The sequence below is a fragment of the Callorhinchus milii genome, unplaced genomic scaffold (genome assembly GCF_018977255.1).
Source record: "Callorhinchus milii isolate IMCB2004 unplaced genomic scaffold, IMCB_Cmil_1.0 Scaffold25, whole genome shotgun sequence".
Classification (NCBI taxonomy): domain Eukaryota; kingdom Metazoa; phylum Chordata; class Chondrichthyes; order Chimaeriformes; family Callorhinchidae; genus Callorhinchus; species Callorhinchus milii.
Genome location: NW_024704766.1, coordinates 4,064,240 through 4,088,769, shown reverse-complemented (window position 1 = coordinate 4,088,769; position 24,530 = coordinate 4,064,240). Strand labels below are relative to the sequence as shown.

Sequence of the window (24,530 nt, the reverse complement as noted above, 5' to 3'; positions counted from 1 at the left end):
CACAGCGAGGATGGGGTGATGGGCTTGCGGAGCCTCGTGCAGGAGAGGACAAGATCTGCACAGTTCCTGACAGTCTGCCCATAAATGTAAAGTGCCACTCAGCCACTGCTTCTCATCTCTCTCTCCCCCCCCCCCCCTCACACCTGTCTCTCTTTCCTTCCTCCATCTCTGTCTTTTGTCTTCTGTCTTCCTCCCTCCTTCTCTCTGTGTCCCTCTCCACCTTCTATCTCTCTCTCTCTCTCTCTCTATCCCAACCCTTCAAACTCGTTCCCTCTCTCTCGGTCCCTCCTTCCTGCTCTTCTCATCCCTCACCTGCCCCCCCCCCCTCTTTCTCTCTCTCTCTCTCCTTCTCCCCCTCTCTGTCTCTCACTTTCTCCTCCTCTCTCTCACCTTCTCCACCCTCTCACCTTCTCCCTCTCTCTCTCCTTCTCCCCCTCTCTCTTTCACCCTCTCTCACCTTCTCCCTCTCTCTCCTTCTCCCCCTCTCACCTTCTCCACCTCTCTCACCTTCTCCCCCTCTCTCTTTCACCCTCTCTCACCTTCTCCCTCTCTCACCTTCTCCCCCCCCTCTCTCTCCTTCTCCCCCTCTCTCTTTCACCCTCTCTCACCTTCTCCCTCTCTCTCCTTCTCCCCCTCTCTCCTTCTCCACCTCTCTCACCTTCTCCCCCCCTCTCTATCCTTCTCCCCCTCTCTCCCACCTTCTCCCCCCCTCTCTCTCTCTCCCCTTCTCACACACACATACACGTGTGTGGTTTATCTGTCTGTCTTGTCCGTCTTGCCTTCCTCCCCTCCCTCCCTCCCTCCTACCGGGCGGGGGGGGGTAGAAAGACCTCAGCCTGACCTTGCAACAAGAGAGAAGAGCCCACACACGCATCCGCTTTCCAGAAGCTTCCAGGACGCGAGCCGTCGCGGGTCGGCGACGTCATGACGTCGACGCGACGTCGCGACGCGTTTTGAACGGCGTCGCCCGCCCATTGGCCGCCCGCTGCCCGTGTGTGACGTCAAGCGAGGGAAGGGGGGGGGAGGAGCCACCTGCCTGCCTCCCCATTGGCTGGAGGGTGCTGGATCCTTCTGGAAGCTTCTCAGGTGACGGGAGGGGAAGGCGGGAGGACGAAGATAACGGTCGACGGGAGTCAGTCAGTCAGTCCGAGCTGCTGCCCCTGAGAGGAGGCCGGTTGACCATTACCTCAGATCGAACAATTTACCTCAGAAATACCTCGCGCGCCATACCTCAGGAGCAGGTGAGTGGCCGCCGCCCGCGTACGGTCTTGCGTTCTACGGCTGTCCGTCGCTCGAAGCCCTCCCGACGAACGGTCTTTTTTTTTTATTGATCACAGTCGATCACGACGATCGATCAATCAAATCAACGCATACATCCATAATAAATCGTCCTTGCCTTCTGATGCGCCGCCCGCCCGACCGCCCGATCAAAGTCGTCGGGGACGCCGGATGGCCAGAGCAACGGGGAAGCCGGCTCGCCCCGCCCCGCCCGGTGCAGCTCATGGCTTTGTGTGAGCTGCGATGATGATGATGATGATAATTATTATTATTAATTAATTGATAATAATCCTTGCCCGCGGATTACAGCGCCCGATCGAGTCGACCAGGCGCCTCGAAAGCGCTTCGCGGGCAACCGCTGGTCAAGTGGAGTGACTTTGTGTGTTCTTGTGGGTGACGGTTTTGGGGGCGCGGGGGCTATATTTTTTGAGCGCTGTATTTGCTCCCCCTTTCCCTTTCATGATGGCAGGATGGACATAACGGTAAGGATCCAGCTGTCTTGTCACAATACCCCGCTTCCTCCTCCTCCCCTCACCTCATCTCGATTTATATATAAAATATATATGTTGAGTGTGTGAGTGTGTATATATATGTATAAACACACACACACGTTTGTTTTACAGTTAAATTGTGCGTTTGGGAATAATTTCATTCATTCTTAAATGGTCGTCGGGGAGGAGGGGGAGGGGCGGGATTTTGGGGGCGTCTGAGAGGGGAGGGTCGGGGAGTGGGTGGGTGTGGGTGGGGGGGGGGGGGGTGGGAAGAGAAGGATGAAAAGAAAGGGGTGTCATTTGATGCTAAATGGGCTCAGATTCCATTTTAAAATGGGCAAGCTCCCTCGGGCAAGGTTAAATCCGGTCCGGGATCTTTAAACCGAAAGGAAAATCGGAAAGGAACTCGAGACGTCCATCTCGGGGGGGCGGGGAGGGGGGGGCAAAGGGTTTCCACTGCCGGTGAACATAATCCCTCCCGAGAAAAATAATACACAGTCAGTTCACTTCACGGTTTGTTCTGCGAAGCGCTTTGAGGTGTCTCGAAGGGGTGATGATCGAATATCAAATGTAAGCTGCTATTGTTATTAGAATTTTGTTCAGGTAACGCCGAATGAATCACCATGACATTAGGAGAGTGTTTTTTTCCCAAAAGAAGCCTATTGTGCCCACAAAATGTACAGTCAATTCACGTGATAAAGTATTATATGATATGTAAGGATTATTATATCTCTCCCCTCCCCCACCGGCTTAGTCTTGTGTGTTTTTAAACAAATATTTTAGTTAGAGCCAATCCCTCCATCCATGCTTTTTTGTGTTAACTGTAATAATTTTGAATGTTTATGAGTGTGCTTCAAATTTTGCTTTACGTGCGTTAGTGGCCTTTGACTTAATACATCTCTTTTTAAAATACTGTACAGTGATTAAGACTTGATTGGTGGATTTATCTATGGAAGCTGCTATAATGATCTCAACTCCATTTTCCATGAATGGGGATGCTGCATCAGTAATTGTTATCTAATCCTGTGCCAGTGAAAAGACTGCTTGGTTGAAGCACTACTTACTAACTCGTTTGCGCAACCTAGGTGTCAGGTTCGACCCACAACTGTCCTTTCCCACATCTGGTCCCTGACCAGTACTGCCTTCCTCCACCTCCGCCACATTGCCCACCTTCGACCGTACCTTACTCCAGCCGCAGCCGAAACACCTGTCCATGCGTTCGTCACCTCCTGCCTCGACTTTTCAAATCCCCCCTTTGCCGGACTTCCCAGTTGCACGATGCACAAGATCCAACTAATCCAAAACGCCACAACCTGCACTAAGCTCCGTACCCCCATCACTCCAGTTCTTACCAGGCTCCACTGGTTCTGTATTGCCGAATGGATTGATTTAAAGATCGTCACGCTTGTTTTCAAATGCCTTCATGCCACGGCACCTCCTTATTTTCCAATCTGATTAACCCCCCCACCGCCCCAACCCACTATGCGCTGTCTCTGCTTGAGTGGCTCCATCCAGCCTCCTGCATGTCTGTCGTACCCTCGTGTTCTACCATGGGGGCAGCGCTTTTAACTACTACAACTCTGGAGCACTCTTCCTCTATCCCTCCGGCTTGCCTCTTCCTTCCCCATCTTCAGGTCATGCCTGAAGATCTTCTTTACCAGCACTTGAGTCCATTTTGTGCTCCGCCACTGTCGAGCGTTCTGGGCTGCTACCCTGCATGAGGGAAGTTGTATTAATGCAAGTTGTATTGAATTCAAATCTTGTGCATAGTCTGAACACAGAAGTTTCTCAGGTCTTTTGCAGGAAGTAACCTTGTTTCACTTAATGCTGGAGTCCAGAAGAGATATCTTAATCATTGTAGACATTGATTCCTCTATTTAGTTTGGTTTTATGGGAGAATAATAAAGATTCTTACATTTAGTATTGCACCTTTCTTATCGGGAGGATATCCCAAAGTGCTTCATGTGAAATGCTGTAATGTGGAGTGGCTGAGTGTGTGTTTTTTGTGGGAGAATGTGGCAACTAATTTTTGCACAGGAATGTTTCCAAAGTGGTTATGAAATGAATAACCAATTTAATTTGGGGGATTGTTAGTCAGGACAGCGGGAAACACTTCTCTTTTCAAATATTGCAATGGGATCTTTAACATCCACCTTGGTTTAACATCACATCCGAAGGATGGGTTAAGCCAAGGGGTCCCACAGGTGGCACATAATTGATATTGTGTTTCTCTTTTTGATAAGTGTTTACAATTGTGCCTGACTTCTGTTGTAGGCGTGAAATAAGATTCAAGTTTAAAATAGAAAATCTCCTTTATTTTCTATCATCAAATTATACACTCTGCAAATCTCAATTAAACTGTAATTGATTGTATTGAAATTGATTGTTTGCTTACTAGAAGTCACAAATTACTGGCATTGGTGAATATGTTTTGAGTACCAAATCTACCTTTCAGCATTTTTTTAGGCAAAATGTCCAAGGGACCATCAATAGGCATTGATCTTGGAACCACTTACTCCTGTGTCGGAGTCTTCCAACATGGCAAAGTTGAAATTATTGCCAACGACCAAGGTAACCGCACCACTCCAAGCTATGTTGCCTTTACTGATACAGAAAGGCTCATCGGTGATGCCGCCAAGAACCAGGTGGCGATGAATCCAACCAACACAGTCTTTGGTGAGTTACACAGATTTATTTACTGTATGGTAACATGTTTTCATTTTTATAAACTGTCATTCCAGATTTATTACTGTTAGCACTTAATCAGACTAAACCAAAATACTTATTAATATGGAAAAGCTTTCATATTACATGGATTCCATTTTAGTAATTACAATTCTCCTCATAGCTTAGTGAGTCAAGGCACTGTAGCAATAAGTAATGCAACTTATGAGTTGCAGGCTCAAATCCCAGGGCAGCAATTGAAACACAATTGGCCTTTGTGTCTCCGGTGCCCTGAGACATCTTTCCACTGTGAAGAGCTCAATGCAAGTGTAAATTGTTGTTGTTAGGTAAGACAGTATCAACGAGGATTCCAAATCCTGGTTTATTCAGAAACCTTGACTGGAAAACGTATATGACCACCAGGCAATATCGGGTTGGTTCTCATGTTCCCTGCAATTGCCTTTCAAGTTTACACATGGTTAATTATCATTACTCTTGGACAAAGTCACTTAAAACGAACCAGCAGAGACCTGATGGGCGGAATGTACTTTAATTTCTAGGATTCAGGCAGAACATTATAGTATACAACAACAAAATTACATTTATAGAGCGCCTTTCATGTCACGGGGACGTCCCAAAGCGCTGAACAGTCAGGTGTCGGGGCCCGAGCATGGGGGAGGGGTGGTGTAGGGGGTGAGGGAAGGCAGAGAGGTGGGAGGGCGACAATCGAAGAGAAGGATCTTGAGACCAGCCTTGAAGGAGGCAAGCGAGGAAGCGAGGCGAAGGGACCATGAGATGGAGATCCAGAGTGTGGAGGCAGAGACTGAAAGCCCGGCCACCGATGGTAGGGCGGGTCGGATGGGAGATATGGAGCAGACCGGAGCCCGCTGAACGGAGGGAGAAGGCAGGTTGGTAGGGAGTCAGCAGGTCAGAGAGGCAGGAGGGGGCAAAGCCGTGGATGGCCTTGGAAATGAGGACGAGGATCTTGGAACTCGATCTCTTGGGGATGGGGAGCTAGTGGAGACTGGCGTTACTTGCATGCACATAATTTGCTGTGGAACTACAGTTGAAGAAGAAAAAGGGAAATATTTTATATTTTGGTTTGTAAATGGTCTCTTTATTTTCAAAAAACAGATGCAAAGCGTCTGATTGGCCGCAGATTTGAAGATACTGTAGTCCAGGCTGATATGAAGCACTGGCCTTTTGATGTTGTAAGTGATGGTGGTCGTCCCAAAGTTCAAGTGGAATATAAAGGAGAGCATAAGACTTTTTATCCCGAGGAAATTTCTTCAATGGTGCTAACAAAAATGAAGGAGATTGCAGAAGCCTACCTTGGAAAGGTATGTGTGTTTGACCCATGGTAGTTATTTAGCTTAAATTGAGTTTATTTTTGTTTGACTTCTACCTTTGCAATAAGGAAGAAATTCGTATCACGTTTTAAAAATAAATCCTGACTCTAATATTCAATAAAAGGGTCACTCAAATACAATGTTAAGGAAGGGGCTTACCTTAAGGATAAAGACTAATTGGGGTTTCTGACTGATTGCCTTCAAAAATGGAATCTAACTCATCATTCCATTGATTTGTTTTTTAAGTTCATTAACTTCATACAATTTTTTTTTCGTAGCACAGAGTTTTAAAAATGATCTTGTTAATGTGGTGATTAACTGAATAATTACATTGGATTCCTGTTGCTAAGACATATTTTTGCATCTTACAGATAGTTACAAACGCTGTTGTTACCGTACCTGCTTACTTCAATGATTCTCAGCGTCAAGCAACTAAAGATGCCGGAACAATTTCTGGCCTCAATGTACTCCGTATTATAAATGAACCAACAGCTGCAGCTATTGCTTACGGGTTAGATAAAAAGGTACAGTATTTTGAAACAGAGAATAGTTTGCCTATTCCTTTAAAATCAGTTGAATCATTTTATGTGGATGTATCAAGGATCAAACAGAATGTATGTTCAAACTTTGCAGGTGGGTGCTGAAAGAAATGTACTTATTTTTGACCTGGGTGGTGGTACCTTTGACGTTTCCATCTTGACCATTGAAGATGGAATCTTTGAAGTGAAGTCAACAGCTGGTGACACTCATCTTGGTGGTGAAGACTTTGACAGCCGAATGGTCAACCACTTCATTGCTGAATTCAAACGCAAATATAAGAAAGATGTTAGCGATAATAAGAGAGCTGTCCGCCGTCTCCGCACCGCTTGCGAACGTGCAAAGCGTACCCTGTCATCGAGTACGCAAGCAAGTATTGAGATCGATTCCCTATATGAGGGAGTTGATTTCTACACCTCAATCACCAGGGCACGTTTTGAAGAGCTCAATGCTGACCTGTTCCGTGGCACACTAGATCCTGTAGAGAAATCCTTGCGTGATGCCAAACTTGACAAGGCTCAGATCCACGACATTGTGCTCGTTGGTGGTTCCACTCGTATTCCCAAAATCCAGAAATTACTGCAGGACTTCTTCAATGGCAAAGAATTGAATAAGAGCATCAATCCTGATGAGGCTGTTGCATATGGTGCAGGTACGGAAACATTTTGCTTCTGTAATATTCTTACGGGGTGCAGGCTTTCCCTTAATACATATAATTATAATTATATCATAAACTGTACCACAGTGTGAAGGACTGCCACTACATTCTCCCTTATGCACTAGGTCGACCTAGATGTGCACTAGGTCGATCAGGAGTGCTCTTTTGGGAACTACATGTCTAAAAGTTCCTTTTCTGCTATCTGATTAAACTGTCTTATCTGCCACCTAGATGAGGTGGAAGAAGAGGGAAGACTGGGAGTGTAGCTCATCTGAATTGTAGTCATGAAACTAGGTCGTCCTTGGGACATCCTCCCGACGTGAAAGGCGCTGTACAAATGTAATGTTGTTGTTGTAGGTCCATTTAAAATTGTTTTCTTTTAATTAAGAATGGTCATCTTATTGAAACTGCAACATTTTCTTTAGCTGTGCAGGCTGCTATCTTGGCTGGTGACAAATCAGAGAACGTCCAAGATCTGCTGCTGCTGGATGTCACCCCTCTCTCCCTGGGTATCGAGACAGCTGGTGGTGTTATGACTGTACTCATCAAGCGGAACACTACCATTCCAACCAAACAAACTCAGACTTTCACCACATACTCTGACAACCAGCCTGGTGTGCTCATCCAGGTAAGAATTAAATATTTCACAAGTATCCTTACTGCTGATGAAATCTGAAAATGTAATCTTAACATGGGTCATCATTAATATAAATTTGAATATGGATGAATTTATAAAGTGTGGAGGAAATTTGAATTATTTAAATTGGAGATTTTCTTAGTTAGCATCTTATATTTGAGAGTGGGAAGGAATGTCAGTGGGTCTAACTGTCTTATTAACTTAGGTTTATGAAGGTGAAAGGGCCATGACTAAGGATAACAACTTGCTGGGCAAGTTTGAGCTGACTGGAATTCCACCTGCTCCACGAGGCGTACCTCAGATTGAGGTGACATTTGATATTGATGCCAATGGTATCTTGAATGTATCTGCCGTGGACAAGAGCACTGGGAAGGAGAACAAGATCACCATCACAAATGACAAAGGTAATTCTAAAAGTGTAGCTTTCAGAAATAAAGTAAATTAAGTCAGGGAACTTGGTATTTTGTACCAAATCCTTAGTAACTAAAGTTGGGAGGACAAAACTAGTATCCAGTTTATATTAACGAATTAAAATATGCACTACACTAAATACATTTTAAATATTTATTGTCCCCAGCATACAATTTGACAACATCCCCAAAGCCTTAAATTAAGTCAGAGGGTTTGAGCCGGGTTGACAAGTTGATCAACTTCTTATTAGAAATCCCTACAAGGTATAGCTGCCCTTGCCTGATCAAACACCTGGCGTTTTATACATTTGTTCATGTAATATGACACTCCTAAAAAGCACGGGAATAACAGTGCAAACGAGGATGCATTCAGACAATAGCAATAACCTTCCAAATTGAAATTGACTTGAGATACTGCAAACAATTGAAACACAAGACTGTTCCTATCGCCTGCGGGGTTGAGATAGCTGAAACAATGAGGCAAACAGGAAAGCAGCTTCCTAAAAATGTGAGACATTCCTGTCACCTGCTGGGGTGGAAATCAATTTGGAGGCTCCATTCGGACGAGTTTGCAGATCCCTTGGCCATGATATCATTACCACCAACACAGCAATGTCCCAGTTAGCTAACTTTGCAATAGAAACCTGTCAGTGTTGAGGAAATTAAAGAAATGTATCAATCTGCACATTAATAGTCGAGGCTTTGCTTAGTACCTGTTTTTGATGAATAATGAAGTAACACCAAAGTTAAATATAATGTGCATATTTATCTTGTGGCTTAATCAAATAGGTCGTTTGAGCAAAGAAGACATTGAGCGTATGGTTCAGGAAGCTGAGAAATACAAAGCAGAGGATGAGCAGCAACGAGATAAGGTGTCATCAAAGAACTCTCTGGAATCGTACACCTTCAATATGAAAGCTACCATTGAGGATGAAAAGTTAAAGGGAAAAATTGGTGATGATGATAAGCAGAAAATTCTGGAAAAATGTAATGAAGTTATCAACTGGCTAGACAAGAACCAGGTATGCTGAATGTTTAAAATTAGCCATGGCAAAAAAACCCTCCAGTAAATTTCTGAGGGTCATATAGAGAACACAGGATACATTTTTCAGAGAAGGCTATGGAGTGGAAACTGAGGGCGCTGAAGCCATTTGTAAAACTCCTGTTGCAACCCAACTAGAAGTAACCCATTTGGAAATCAGCTAACTTTGCTAATATGAATCCTTGTTTTGAATATAACATCTAATCATGTCATTGAGAAATCTCAAAAGCGTTTCACAGTATATACTCTAAAGTGGATTGACTACTTTGTGGGCAAAACTACATACCAATGGCGTTGCCCTATCAATCAACACCTTCCAGGATCTCACCTGCTGTATAGTTTCACGCTTGACGGATCCTGAAATGTTTCACATTCATTTAGGGACAAAGTAAAATGTTGCATTCCCTATTCAATTATTTTGCTTTTTTTTTAACTGGGTTCTAGACATAGCTGATTTGACATATCTTTAATTCTTTTTAAGACTGCAGAAAAGGATGAATATGAACATCAACTGAAAGAAATTGAGAAGATCTGCAATCCGATCATTACCAAATTGTATCAGAGTACTGGCGGGATGCCTGGTGGTATGCCAGAAGGCTTTCCTGGTGCTGGCTCTGTTCCTGGAGGAGGTTCCACTGGACCAACCATTGAAGAAGTTGACTAAAGATGTGGGATGTTTTGTATGTTTACATCAGTATTAGATAACTGGATGTTTACCTGTGTACTGCAATTTAGGAATGAGAAATGTACTCTTACACTGGAATTAAATGTGGAAGTGAATGACTAAGATTGAACAACACTTTCTTGTTAAATAAATTTATTCCAGTTGAAATCTCTTCTTTTCTGGAATGCATTAATGCCCCATCCCTAAATATTCTATTCTGAAAGCTGTGAGAGTTCTGGTTGAGCAGAATTAGTTCCAAACTACAGCCTCCAATATCTCTGAAAAGTGGCCGTTGTTCATACAAGAGTTTCAATAAATATTGGCAACTATGTTTTTGTGCAATGATTTCTCAATCTAGCCACGTCCATGTGCGGTCAATCTTTTGTGACGCGCAATATCCATTGCAATATTCAACAAAGATTCACTGATCTTATGTATTGCATTATATGAATTGATCATTTCGCCCACAAATATACAGTCAATACACTTTGTCTACTCTGTGAAGCGCTTTGAGACGTCTAGAAGACGTGAAAAGCACTATATCAAATTCAAGGATTATTATTATGTTCTGTGGGTTTTGAGCGGAGCGATCTCTGTCTACGTTTGAATTGTATCTACTTGGTAAAGTATGGAATCCTGTCGCTTAGAGCACTCACCTCGGAAGTGAGCGGATCTGGGTTTTTAATATTTTCTTTACATATTGGTGATTGTTCCTCTTGCGTATCCTTTAGACTGTTCCCAGACTTCTGTTCTTGGAGAACTTACAAGAGGCACTGATCCATGGAATCGGTTAGCTTGGTTCCAGTTAACTACCTTGCTTTCCGCAATAATTCTGCATCCTGGTTTTGAAATGGAATGCCGTGACGCCGTCTCAGTAACGGGTGACAAGTGTCGGCCCTCATCGCTCGACCTTCTCCCGAGTCCAAAACTTAACTGCAGAGGGTTTCGCGTCCCTGATTTAACTGGTGGAACATTTTGCAATGGGAAGCATTGATCTGAGCTGTGCAGCCCAGCTGTAAGCTGGACAATGGTGGGAAAAAAATGGTCGTGTACTGTACTACATGTTCTCTTGCTATGAAACTTGACCCATAATACAAATTGGTAGTCTCTGGTTGCATCGTACTCCTGATAAAATAGGACCGTTTACTAACCCAGCTGAAATCACCCTTTTCTTACTGCAAAGGTATAGGAAGTCTCCCATTGAGGGCAAACTCTGGAAACCCCAAGATAGAATCTAACTGAATGCCCAGGGGAAGGGGACGTTAAACTACTGCGTTCACAAGGAAACAAAAGCTTGTATAGCTTTATTGGGTTACCTGCCCACAAATTCCCTAAGCTTAGAATTTGGAGTGGGTGGTGGGTGGGGGGGGGGGGGGTCACAAGCACGATTGTATTAGGTGATGTTCTGAGAGTACAGCTTTGCAGCCACCAAAGCAAAGCGCTTCACGGATTATACTATAAAGTGGTTGACCGTAGTTTGTGGGCAAAACCCAGCAACCGATTGCGCACAGTCGTGGATTGAGCGACCGATTTTATTTGGGGGCTTGTTGGCCAGTGCACTGCGAGAAACCTTTTGGTCACCTTTCTCCTCCCTACCCATTTCAACTCCCACCTCCAGCTCAGATGCCCAGGTGGCCTTATCAATCACTTAGAGCTATCCTGGCATGAAAGGCACAAAATCAATGTAAACTGTACACTTGCCCTATGTCATTCCATTCTTTACCAAAGTGGCTTCCCATGGAAGCGACCACTGCTCCAACTTTCTTTATTCTAATTATTTCTCAGAATGCCTCTTTCCTCTTGGCCTTTTTCCGCCCCAAGCCGAAGTTTCGACATCTTGCATCCGCCGCTGTCCTCCCTGCATGTTTGTTTACTGTGTGAAATTCAAGATTTTTTTACGTCATCTCTTGGTGTAAGTTTCCTTTAACCTTTAAAATGTGAAACTCCCCGACTTTGCTTCCTCTTGCAACCTTTCAGGCTTCAACTTTAAACAAACACTGAAAAGATTCTCACAATGGGCTTGAACAAACTCAATAAAATGCTGGCAATGCAGAGCAGGCTGATCAGGACGTTGCTTAACATTTTTGGTGTGGCTCTTATTAGTCAAACTGAGTCACATTCCAAACATTTAACTTGCTTGTCTTGCTTTTGCTGATCACTTGGAGAAGAAAGAGCCTGCACTTATCCAGCATTTTCTGTTCAATTCAGATTGCTAGGGCGTTGCAGTATTTCGTATTCATTGAGCTAAGATGCTCGACAGTCCCTTTCTTGGTGCTATTCCTTTCCACCCACCCGGGAGTCCTGTAGCTCAGTGGTTAGAGCACTCGCTTTGCAAGCGAGAGACCTGAGTTCAATTCCCGGCAGAGGGCGAAACCTTGGGCAAGTTTCCTTACTCCACACAGAGCCTAATAATAATCCCTCCAAAAAACCCCAAACAATAATAAATTGGTCATTTTCAATCTACGACTGTTTGTGGGACATTGCTGTGCGCAATTGGCTGCCGCGTTCGCCCACAAATGTACAGTCAGTTCACTTTTCCGTGTGTTCTGTGAAGCGCTTTGGGACGTCTTCCCGAAGTAAAAAGCGCTATATCAAATGCAAGGATTATTATTTATTATTATGTTCGACAGTGCAACACATTTGGTGCTATTCCTTTCCACCCACAAAATATAGTCAATTGACCCATCCTCTTCGAGACCTTCCTCTTCGACTGTGCCTTTGATCACCCTCCTTTCCCTCCCTGCCCTCCATCCTCCCCGACCCCCAGCTTGTGTCCGAAACACTGATTGTCCAGTGCCGCTGGGACGTCCTCCCGACGTGAAAGGGCACTATACGAACGTAATTTTGTTTACCGTATATTCTGTGAGGTGCTTTGAAATGTCTCGAGGATCCTATATCAAACGAAAGGATTAACATAACTACTGTGTGCCCTGTGTACGCAATGAGCAAAGCGAGAAATGGTTGAAATTTTGTTTCAGTCTAAAGGCTCAAGAGACTGTAGAGCAGCATCCGTAGGCTGCAACGTAAGCGTGGTTACAGCAAATCTATTTTTATATTTCTCCGCAGTCCTCAAACACACTTAAGGGGTCTCCAGCAGGTGCCCAAAAAAGGATAGGATAGGTTAGATCTTTAGCCGGAGCAAGTGACACACTAATTTGATGGAAATGAGCTGGTAAATCATTAGCTGCACCTTTGAGAGTAACAGCAGTGCCAAAACATTTTTTTTTCAATTCTCTCTAGAAGCTTCCTCGAGAAGCCCGAAGTTCCTCTTCCGGTCTCGCCTTAGCCTGGGGTCAAAATATTAAAACTTCTGAATCCAGTCTTAAAATTTTGTGGGACTGTTTGTGGGCGCACCGCTGGGCGCAGTTAGTTGGCTGCTGTGTTTCGCCCACAAATATACGGTCAATTCACTTTACAGTATATCCCGTGAAGCGCTTTGAGACAAATGCCAGGATTATTTTATGCATTAAAATTTGGACGCTGCTCCCCTCCGCCGCCCCCACTCCAACAATAAATTCTGCCCCTTAAACTTTTTTATTGGAAAGACAATCCAATCGGTCGTTCAGAGGCCAGAATCGTACAGCGCAGAAGGAGGCCATCCGGCCCGTAGTGGCTGTGCCGGCTCTTTGCAAAGGGATTGATGTGGTAAGCTACGGCTTGTAGAAAAGTGTGGGCGGGGAACGGGTCGAGAACGTTTTAACAGGGTCCTTCTTTTTACGTCCTGGGGGGTGGGGGGGGGGGGTCAAGGGGTTGCAAGGTTGGTCTGAAATTAAAATTAAAATACCTTTGTAGCCCAAAAAGCAGCCCAACCTTACGCAACGTTGGAACAGCAGAGTGACCGATCCAGCAAGATTTGTGTTTTCGAAGCAGTGCAAGAAAACCTCTTCAAGGTGGGGGGGGGGGGGAGGGGACGACGTTTTTTTGCAGATTTAAAACACGATTTTCTTTGCAAAAAAACAGGAAAAACGCCCAATTCACGCCCAGCAGGGTAGAAAACCGCCCAAATTGGGCGTGAACCCGCCCAATTGGGCAACGTGTGGGGGGAGGAGAGGAGAAGGGGGGGGGGGGGGGGAGGGGGAGAAGAGATGGAAGGGAAGCGCGGAGCCCCGCCTTCCTCTGGTGTCAATCACTTCCCTTGCGCCCGCCCCCTCCCCTCGCTCGCTGATTGGCGGAGACGGCGTCATCGGGTAGGCCGCGGGGTGACGTAGCCGGCTCTTTCTGGAAGCTTCCAACAAGGCGCGCATAAAAGCGGCGGCGCGGGCGCGGCCCCGGTCTCATTTGCAGGCGCGGAGCGGGAGAGGACGGCAGCTCGTGTCGTGTCGTCGTGCGAACAACAACAGCCGCAGCAGCAACAACAGCGACCGACCGACACGCTTTTAAATTAAAAGAATAAGGACCATCTGAAGAATCCTCTCTCCAGGTAACTCGGCGCGGACGGGCGGCGGCGGCGGCGCGTCTGTGTGTGTGAGTGTGTGTGTGTGGTTTTGTGTGTGGTTTTCTTTTCGGTGGTTGAGGGCGAAGAAAATCCCCAACGGTTTTTATTTACCGTTTTTTTTTAAAAAAAAGCCGAAGCTCCGGTTGTTTTTCAAAATGTATATATGTGTGTGTGTGTGTGTGCTGCTTTTTTTTAAAAAAAGAAACCGTTGGGGCTGGGGGGGGGGGCTGGCGGGGGTTTGGGTGGGGGGGGGTGGTGTTGGGAGCTGACCCCCCCCCCCCTCCCACCCCCGGGGCCGCGTGTCAAGAGTTACCGCCGTCTCCGCGCTCTCTCTCTTCTTTTAAAGCGGCGGTTGTTTCGCCCGCGAGGGGCAGCGGTTTGTCGAACCCTTTATTTTATTTGAATTCAAAAACTTAAGCGAAATTAATGAACCCTTCTTCCCCCACACACTCCTCTCCCCCCCCCCCTCCTCTCCCCCCCCCCTCCCCTCTTCCCCCCCACTCTTCCCCCTCCTCCTCTTCCACTCCCCCTCCTCCTCTTCCACCCCCCCTCCTCCTCTTCCACCCCCCCTCCTCCTCTTCCACCCCCCTCCTCCTCTTCCACCCCCTCCTCCTCTTCCTCCCCCCCTCCTCCTCTCCCTCCCCCCCCCAAGTGAGTGTCTTAATTTCCTTTGGTCACTCACTTCAAACAATTCCACGGCTGTTTGTTTGTTGAGCGGGAAGAAAGGGGGTTCATAGCTGCTGTAGCGCAATTAATGTGGTGCTGCCTCGTTTCAGCCACACAAAAATATCTATGTATATGTGTGTATCTATACACACAGTCACTACACTTCACAGTATATTCTTTGAGACACCTCAAAGACCTGGTAGAGCTCTTGTGTTTTAATATGTAAGGATTATTTATACAAAGAGAAAAGAGTTGGCTTCGGGCCAAACCAACCCTCCCTCCTCCCTTTCCTCCCCCACCACCACCATTTTATGCAAGTATTTAAGACTTGAGTATGACGGAAGGGGAGAAGAGACCCGTTAAACTAGTTTTTGTTCTTTTTAAAACATTTTTAACATGCAATTGCAGGTTTATACAGCACGGGAGGAGGCAATTCACCCCATTGTGATCAAATTAATCCCGGTGCCCTGGTCTCTTCCTTGCAAATTTGTCCTCCCCAAGTGTCTATCCACTTCCGTGGAAAGTTGCTATCAAACCAGCTTCTGGCGCCCTTTACGGCGGTGTATTCCAGATCCGAACAACTACTTTGTTTCTCTTTTTCGCTCGCTTGCTTTCTCCCCCCACCCCTTCGCCAACGACGCGTTGTTGCATTAAAAAAGGGCAGGCGCAACGGCGCAAATCAAAAAAAAATCCTCTTTTAATAAGATTGTTGTGAGAAATGTTGTCAGATTCATTTCACGCCCAATTAGCCACTTCGGTGTTCCTGCATAAAAGGTTGTGCATGCTATTGTGCCACTTTAGGGTTAATATTTGGTTGGCTTTGGGCTACAAATGTATTTTAATTTCTGGCAAACCTGAAAGTTAAGTAAGGATTGGATGGTGTGCGGGTGGTTTAGAATATCCTCTCTTCAGTCGTTGATTGTTCAGATAATCGTTTTTTTGGCTAGCAGACGCTGACCATTTCTTCTCACTGCATGTGAGGAGTACCACGTGCTCTTTTGTTCATGGCGTGGATTAAGTCGCCCCATGGCGGGTGGCTTTTTGGAGGGGGCAGGGAAAAAGAGGTGATTGATAGACGTAACACTCCCATCTACTGCAGGGGCTGATTTCTTAGTCATCATTTCAAGTATGAGTCATTCTTCCGGTGGAAGGAATCCTCACTACCCCTCCAGCAATCTGCTTGTTTAGATTTATACTTTGATCTGGTGTGGCTTACAATAATGCACAGTAAGAATTTTTTACTGCTGTTAAAGAATGATTTATTTTATTGCATTTTATAATGCAATGACTTGTGTAAGCATTTTTTAGTCCTTGGTATTAGCAAATAGTATAGGGTGTGATTGTGGTTAAGGTTCCTGCAGCACTTCCTTGCGCAATTTAAATGTGTTGCTTTGTTGCTCCTTTGCAGCCAAAATGTCCAAGGGACCAGCTGTTGGTATTGATCTCGGGACCACCTACTCATGTGTGGGGGTCTTCCAACATGGAAAAGTTGAAATTATTGCCAATGACCAAGGAAATCGCACCACTCCAAGCTATGTGGCCTTCACTGATACAGAAAGACTCATTGGTGATGCGGCCAAGAACCAAGTGGCAATGAACCCAACCAACACAGTTTTTGGTGAGTTTATTAAACTAACTTGTAAGGCTTACTTGTTTTTGTCAGGTTGCCTCAGTTGGTGATACTCCAGGTCAGTACTTTAAAACTCCATGTCTGGATTTGACCTAATCCAGGATGATACCCCACGGATCATTGAACTGTAAGGGTTGTTATTTCAAATGACTCAAAAGGGTGTTAAAACCAATTTTATGCACTTCTGGAAGAGTTTCTAGTTTTTTTAATATGAAGGCTATGGTACTTTTTTAATGGGATTTAATCTCTGCAGATGCAAAGCGTCTCATTGGCCGCAGGTTTGAAGATGCGGTGGTTCAGTCTGACATGAAACATTGGCCCTTTGATGTCATAAGTGACAATGGACGGCCCAAGGTCATGGTAGAATACAAAGCAGAGAAGAAGTCTTTCTACCCAGAAGAGGTTTCTTCTATGGTATTGACTAAAATGAAGGAAATTGCAGAGGCCTACCTTGGAAAGGTATGTCATCATACTTAACAGTTTTGTGCTTAGTCAATGTTTTGAATAATTTCAATTTTCTAATCTTTAACATTTTTTATCTATTAGACCATCACAAATGCTGTTGTCACAGTCCCAGCTTATTTCAATGACTCTCAGCGGCAGGCCACAAAGGATGCTGGTACCATCGCTGGCCTTAATGTGCTTCGTATAATCAATGAACCAACAGCAGCTGCTATTGCCTATGGCTTGGACAAGAAGGTATGCCATGTTTTAAAACTGCATTAAGTCCAGAGTAATTTTTGTATTGTTTGGGATATTGTGTACATATGAACGTGATTTGACATGGAATTCCATTCAGTTTGAATAAAAAAAATGCTTTGAGATGCTGCCCTATGTGGAAGGTGCTATATGAGTGTAAATGGTTGTTGTAAAACTATAATTTGGTCTTTCTATAGGTGGGTGCTGAAAGAAATGTACTTATTTTTGACCTGGGTGGTGGTACCTTTGATGTTTCCATCCTGACCATTGAAGATGGAATCTTTGAAGTGAAGTCAACAGCTGGTGACACTCATCTTGGTGGTGAAGACTTTGACAGCCGAATGGTCAATCACTTCATTACTGAATTCAAACGCAAATATAAGAAGGACATTACCGACAACAAGAGAGCTGTCCGCCGTCTCCGCACCGCTTGCGAACGTGCAAAGCGTACCCTGTCATCGAGTACGCAAGCAAGTATTGAGATCGATTCCCTATATGAGGGAGTTGATTTCTACACCTCAATCACCAGGGCACGTTTTGAAGAGCTCAATGCTGACCTGTTCCGTGGCACACTAGATCCTGTAGAGAAATCCTTGCGTGATGCCAAACTTGACAAGGCTCAGATCCACGACATTGTGCTCGTTGGTGGTTCCACTCGTATTCCCAAAATCCAGAAATTGCTGCAGGACTTCTTCAATGGCAAAGAATTGAATAAGAGCATCAATCCTGATGAGGCTGTTGCATATGGTGCAGGTAAGCACTCAATGTCTTAGTTCAATAAATTGGAACATTCACTAAATGTCTGATCCGCATGCCTGTTTTTATGACACTTCTGTTTTTTCCAGCTGTGCAGGCTGCCATCTTGGCTGGTGACAAGTCAGAAAATGTCCAGGATCTGCTGCTATTGGACGTCACCCCACTATCTCTGGGTATTGAAACAGCTGGTGGTGTCATGACTGTCTTGATCAAACGCAACACAACCATCCCAACCAAACAAACTCAGACTTTCACCACTTACTCTGACAACCAGCCTGGTGTGCTCATCCAGGTAAGGACATAATGGTTTAGACTAGATAACTGCTGGTGATGCAGTGGTTTTTTAAAGTTTCAATTGAGATCATTACTGATTGCTAATTTCAATTCAATCTAGGTATTTGAAGGTGAAAGAGCCATGACCAAGGATAACAACTTGCTGGGCAAGTTTGAGCTGACTGGAATTCCACCTGCTCCACGGGGTGTACCTCAGATTGAGGTGACATTTGATATTGATGCCAATGGTATATTGAATGTATCTGCAGTGGACAAGAGCACTGGGAAGGAGAACAAGATCACCATCACAAATGACAAAGGTAATCTGCTAACTAATCTGTAACATTTATATTAACGCACACTGATTACCCCGCTGTGATGATGCTTATACCAAATCATTCGTAGTTTACACCAAAAGCCTTTTGGGGCTAATGCTGGTTTAAGTACCTTCCTTGGATGTCTGAGCGATTACAAATCAATGACGTAATGTAAATTTTTTTNCAATACTGCATACTAATGATAACTTGTTCTTTAGGTCGCCTTAGCAAGGAAGACATTGAACGTATGGTCCAAGAAGCTGAAAAGTACAAATCTGAGGATGACCAACAGCGTGACAAGGTCTCTTCAAAGAATGCCCTGGAGTCCTATGCTTTCAACATGAAGGCCACAATTGAAGATGAGAAGATGAAAGGCAAGATTGCAGATGATGATAAGCAAAAGATAATGGACAAATGTAATGAAGTCATCAGCTGGCTGGACAAAAATCAGGTAAAATAAACATTCAAGCTTGCTTAATGTAAGAGAATTCAAACGCTCATCATTAAGACTTAATGAAATGTTGTGACTGCTGTGATAAAGTATGACCTTTGTAGTTTCCACCAGTAAACAGTTTAATTTTACAATGGTACATCCTCTGATTTGTTCCAGACTGCTGAAAAAGATGAGTATGAACATCAACAGAAGGAACTGGAAAAGATCTGCAATCCAATCATCACCAAGCTGTACCAGGGAGCTGGTGGCATGCCTGGTGGTATGCCAGGTGGCATGCCAGGGGGATTTCCTGGAGCTGGGGGTGCACCATCTGGTGCAGGTGGTGCTTCAGGACCAACAATTGAGGAGGTTGATTAAAGCACGTCATTACGGTCATTAGGAATGTTTGACTTGGTACGCAGCCAGGCTGGCCATTGGCTGCAGATTTCAAATCTGCCCCATAGCTGATCTTAAGGAATTGTTGCAATTGTGATACTTTTTACTGACAAATCCTTGAGGATGAAAACTTTAACAACTTAATATGCAATTATGATGCAAATCTGAGTTCAAATAAAACTTATGACCAGAATCTTGTCTCGTCTTAACTTGAATAACTTCTGGGGTTAGCAGGGAAAAGATTCAAGGATTACAATCATTACTAAATCTACATTTCCAGAGGTAGCATATCAGACATTGAGATGTGAAGGTGCTACACTTGAGATTATTGCATATAGTCACTGCACTTAACACTCGGCATTTTGTTTTAGTTACAATATCAATTTGAATTCTCCTATTTTTCTTTGTGGGCTTGTTCTTAGGTGTTGTGAATCTTTCCCTTTGGTTTCTACCGTCTTCTGTGCCACACTGGTTACACATTCACTGTAAGCAGGTGAACTTGCACAAGTTGTAGGAATTGTGAATGTTCATGGGATTTAAAACTATTGCAGTGATTGGATATTTTCCATCGGCAGAAAATTGTTGGGGATATCTGAGATACACAATGTAAATAGGTTCAAACATTTACAAAACTAATTTGGAAGTTTAGATGCCACTGAGTGGAAGAGGAGAATATCGAAAATTTGGGGGTGGTGACCTCAACCTTGTGTTCAAATCTTTTTTTAAGGACCATGGCAGTTCCAGCTAAACTATCAGGAGAACTTTTAAAATATATTTAACTGGGAACTGAATGTGGTACTGCAGCAACTAACATGGGTATCCTGAGTTCTAATTGAGAACAAAGTAACAATGAGATGTCATGAAGTATTCAGATTGTGAGGGAGTTGATTTCTACAACTCGATTATCAGAGCATGTTTTGAAGGGCTTAGTGCTGCCTTGTTCCATCATATCCTGGAGCCTGTGGAGAAATCATTGCGTGATGTCAATACTCACCAGGCTCGCTGGTGGTTCCTCGTATTCCCCAAATCCAGAAATTGCTGCAGGATTTCTTCAATGACAAGAGTTGGAGTAAGAGCATCGAAGTCGGACTTTCACCACTTTTGACAACCAGGCTGGTATGCTCATCCAGGTAAGGACATCATGCTTTAGACGCAGGAACAAACTTTGTGATGTGGTTTTATAAGTTTTCAATTGAGCTTCTGACTAATTGCTAATTTCACTTCAATCTAGGTATTTGAAGGTATTTGCAGCCTGCTATCTTGTTATCTTGAATGTATCCTTAAGTTGACAAGAGTGCTGAAAGGAGAACAAGATCACCATCACAAATGACAGGTAATATGACACCTGGTCTGTAAAGTTTATATTGGCACACAGATTTATCCCGCTGTGATGATGTTTATACCAAATCATTCGTAGTTTACACCGAAAGTCTCTCGGGGCTAATGCTGGTTTAAGTACCTTCCTTGGATGTCTGAGCGAGTTTATGATACCAAACGCTTTATGTAGTTTTTTTCAATATTGCATACTAATGTTAACTTGTTCTTTAGGTCACCTCAGCAAGAAAGCAATTGAACGTATGGTCCAAGAAGCTGGAAGATATAAATCTGAGGATGACCTACAGCGCGGCAAGGTCTCTGCAAAGAATGCTCTGGAGTCCCTTGCTTTTTAACACTGAGGCCATGTTTGAAGTTGAAAGGCAAAATCGGAGATGATGACGAGCAAGAGCTGATGGATGAATCTTAACAAGATCATCAACTGGCTGGGCAAAAATCAGACTTTCCCCACCTACTCTGACACCATAGTAGTGTGCTCATCTGGGTAAGGACATAGTAGTTTAGACACAGGAACTGAATGATATGGTTTTAGAAATTTTCAATTGAGGTCATGACTAATTGCCTGCACCTAATTCTATGTATTTGAAGGTGAAAGGCCAATGAGGCTGGTATCTTGAAGCAGTGGACACGAGTGCTGAAAGGAGAACAAGGTCACCGTACAAAGGTAATATGGCAACCGACCTGTATTATTTATGTTGACACACACCTATTAACCCGCTGTGATGATGTTTATACCAAATCATTCGTAGTTTACACCAAAAGTCTTTTGGGACTAATGCTGGTTTAAGTACCTTCCTTGGATGTCTGAGCGAATTTATAAATCCATTATTCTAATGTAGGTTTTTTCACTATTACATACTAATGGTAACTTGTTCCTTAGGTCACCTTAGCAATGAGGCTGAAAAATACAAATCTGAGGATGACTCAACAGCATGAGAAGGTCTTTGCCAAGAATGCCCTGAAGTAATATGCTTTTTAACATGGAAGCCAACTGGCTGGACTAAGATCAGGTAAAATCAACATTGAAGCTTATCTAATTCAAGAGACGTAACATTGAGCCTTATAAATAAATGAAGTGCTGTAATTTTTGTGAGCTATGATCATTCGTAGTTTCCACCAGAAACTTGTTAGATGTGTGTTGGCAACACTTCCTTGGATGGCTGACTGATCAATTATGTGCTTTGCTTTTTGTTCCTACTTTTCAATTGTTTGACAATATTGTATTGACGGATTTGTTCCAGAAGCTGAAGAAGGCTAATGGGAGAACCAACAGAAGAAACCAGTAATTGTATTTTTGTAGGCTGTGTGGGTATATTGAATGTATCTGCAGTGGACAAGAGTACTGTAAGGAGAACAAGATCACCTCACAAATAACAAGGTAATATGACAACTGATCTGTAACGTTCATATTGATGCACACTGATTACTCCGCTGTGATGATGTTTATACCAAATCATTCGCAGTTTACACCGGAAGTCTCTTTGGGGCTAATGCTGGTTTAAGTACCTTCCTTGGATGTCTGAGCGAGTTTATAATTCAATGAATGTAATGTAGTTTTTTTCAATATTGCATACTAATGGTAACTTGTTCATTAGGTTGCCTTGACAAAAAAAGACATCGAGCGCGTGGTTGAAGAAGCTGAAAAATACAAATCTGAGGATGACTTGACAGCATGAGAAGGTCTCTGCAAAGAATGCCCTGAAGTCCTATGCTTTTAACATAAAGGCCACAATGGAAGATGAAAGGCAAAATTGGAGGTCATGGACAAGCGAAAGACAAATGTAACTAAGTCGTGAGTTGGCCGAACAAAAAAACAGACTTCCACCACATTCTCTTGACATCCACCCTGGTGTGCTCATCTAGGTAAAGGTATACTGGTTTAGACTTGGAACTGTATTGATATGGTGCTTTTGTAAATTTTCAATTAAGTTCATGACTTGAGTGTTAATTTTAATTCCATCTCGTAATGCAAAGGTGGAAGAGTCATCAAATCGTGACCACAGTATCTGCAGTGGACAAGAGCGCTGGGAAGGAGAACAAGATCACCATCACAATTGACAAAGGTGATATGACAACTGATCTGTAACGTTTATATTGGTGCACACTGATTATCCCGCTGTGATGATGTTTATACCAAATCATTCGCAGTTTACACCGAAAGCCTTTTGGGGCTAATGCTGGTTTAAGTACCTTCCTTGGATGTCTGAGCGAGTTTATAATCCAATAATTTTTTTCAATAGTTGTTTTTTTTCAATATTGTATACTAATGGTAACTTGTTCTTTAGGTTGCCTTAAATAGGAAGACATTGAATCAACCTACGGTCCAAGAAGTTGAAAAATACAAATCGATGACTCAACAGCGTGAAAATGTCTTTGCCAAGAATCCCCTGAAGTAATATGCTTTTAACAGGGAGGCTACAATGGAAGATGAGAAGGTTAAAGGCAAAATTGGAGGGGATGGCCATTGGCTACAGATTTCAAATCTGCGATCCTTTTAATCTTTAGAAAGTGAAACTTTAACAATTTAAAATGCAGTTATGCTTCAAAGTTCAAATAAAATTTATGACCAGAATCTTGTCTACATTTTTGAGTTGGGGGGGGGGTAAGACTATTGATTACAGTCACTAGAAAATCTACACGGCAGAGACTAGCATTTCAGGCAATACAGTGCTACGTCAGCATCAGACTTCCGTGAATTGCATACAAAGCTGCTTGGGATGGGTGGGGGCATGGGGTAGAAAGAGTGTCTGGGATTCAGAATTGTGACTCACAACACATCTTCCACATCTACAGGCCTTTATATCGGAGTCCTGTAGCTCAGTGGTTCGAGCACTCGCCTTGCAAGCGAGATACCTGTGTTCGATTCCAGGCAGAGCGAAATCTTGGGCAAGTTTCCTTACTCCACACAGGAGTAATAATCCCTCCAAAACAAAGCAATAATAAATTGGTCATTTTCAATCCACGACTGTTTGTGGAACACTGCTGTGTGGAATTGGCTGCTGCGTTTTGCCCACAAATATACGGTCAATTCACTTTACAGTCTTCTGTGAAGCTCTTTGAGGTGTCGAAGACATGGAAAGTGCTATATCAAGTGCATGGATTGTTATTACATCAAATGCAAGAGTTGCAAATAGTCACCACTTAAAATAAACACTTGACATTTTGTTTAGTTGCAATATCAAATTGGATTCTCTCCTGTGTGGGCGGGCTTGTTCTTAGGGGAGTAAGTTCTGTAGTGTAATCCTTAACGTCAGTCTACACGACAGAAACGAAGTTACTACAATATGAAGGTGCTGCACACATTGATAGGGAGTCCTTCCCTTCTGGATTCCATTTTCACGTCTGCACACCAAGCAGGTTAGCTTGTACCTGTAGCCCATTTAACAATGTGGAGATTGGGGTTAGATGATGTGCTTCACTTCATACGAGTAGATATTTATCTCTGATTTGAGATGTATCATCCATCTCACCAGATACTTGAATGACAACACCCATGACATGCCTTAGGTTGTCAATGAGTAAACTAGATTCTCTGGAGACTTATTAATTGCAGATTACATGAGGAATTTTACCAGTGTAGTTAGTATCTTCTGTTGACTGAAGAGGGCCGAATGGCCATGAATTTTTATGGTTCTAGACCTCCACCCAAAAAAATGGTCTAACTGGTCTGGCTAAACTAGTTTCTCTGATTGCATTTAAAGCAGGAATGGGTGAGATTTCTTAGATTTAAGTTCATTGCCACACAATAAGACTCTTGCAAAGTCCTTAATCCAGATAGTTCTAGAAATATATCCTACTTGAATTATTGCCTGCAAAATATACAGTTGGTGCACTACAAAATGCCATTAATTTGTCTGAAT

The 24,530-nt window shown here is 43.7% G+C and overlaps 2 protein-coding genes and 4 non-coding genes across 7 annotated transcripts; all 6 read left to right on the top strand.

Annotated features, from left to right (window-relative positions):
- The first annotated feature begins 1,049 nt into the window (after positions 1–1,049).
- LOC103180319 (heat shock cognate 71 kDa protein) lies at positions 1,050–22,882 on the top strand. Of its 2 annotated transcripts, NM_001292214.1 has the most exon segments (9): positions 1,119–1,241; positions 4,225–4,445; positions 5,568–5,773; positions 6,154–6,306; positions 6,416–6,971; positions 7,403–7,605; positions 7,820–8,018; positions 8,814–9,046; positions 9,548–9,858. In NM_001292214.1, coding segments are annotated over 8 exon segments (1,938 nt in total). In that variant the 5' UTR covers positions 1,119–1,241; positions 4,225–4,240; the 3' UTR covers positions 9,731–9,858.
- On the top strand, positions 14,007–19,524 carry hspa8 (heat shock protein 8). The gene is given in 9 exon segments (NM_001292219.1): positions 14,007–14,150; positions 16,240–16,449; positions 16,715–16,920; positions 17,008–17,160; positions 17,358–17,913; positions 18,006–18,208; positions 18,311–18,509; positions 18,725–18,957; positions 19,117–19,524. Coding segments are annotated over 8 exon segments (1,956 nt in total). The 5' UTR covers positions 14,007–14,150; positions 16,240–16,244; the 3' UTR covers positions 19,318–19,524.
- Positions 18,560–18,657, top strand: LOC121850813. The gene has a single exon (XR_006085785.1). It is a non-coding gene; the product is annotated as a small nucleolar RNA SNORD14 (small nucleolar RNA).
- Positions 21,385–21,482, top strand: LOC121850815. The gene has a single exon (XR_006085787.1). It is a non-coding gene; the product is annotated as a small nucleolar RNA SNORD14 (small nucleolar RNA).
- On the top strand, positions 22,099–22,197 carry LOC121850814. Its single transcript, XR_006085786.1, has one exon. It is a non-coding gene; the product is annotated as a small nucleolar RNA SNORD14 (small nucleolar RNA).
- LOC121850812 lies at positions 22,784–22,881 on the top strand. Its single transcript, XR_006085784.1, has one exon. It is a non-coding gene; the product is annotated as a small nucleolar RNA SNORD14 (small nucleolar RNA).
- Positions 22,883–24,530: the final 1,648 nt, after the last annotated feature.

What these genes read in the sequence shown, in the direction of transcription:
- LOC103180319 (XM_042343814.1), top strand. Translation starts at nt 4,241, where the DNA reads ATGTCCAAGGGACCATCAATAGGCATTGATCTTGGAACCACTTACTCC. An exon ending in TCCAACCAACACAGTCTTTG is followed by an intron (nt 4,446 to 5,567) that starts GTGAGTTACACA and finishes TTCAAAAAACAG; the next exon opens with ATGCAAAGCGTCTGATTGGC. An exon ending in CACCATCACAAATGACAAAG is followed by an intron (nt 8,019 to 22,733) that starts GTAATTCTAAAA and finishes CAATTGACAAAG; the next exon opens with GTGATATGACAACTGATCTG.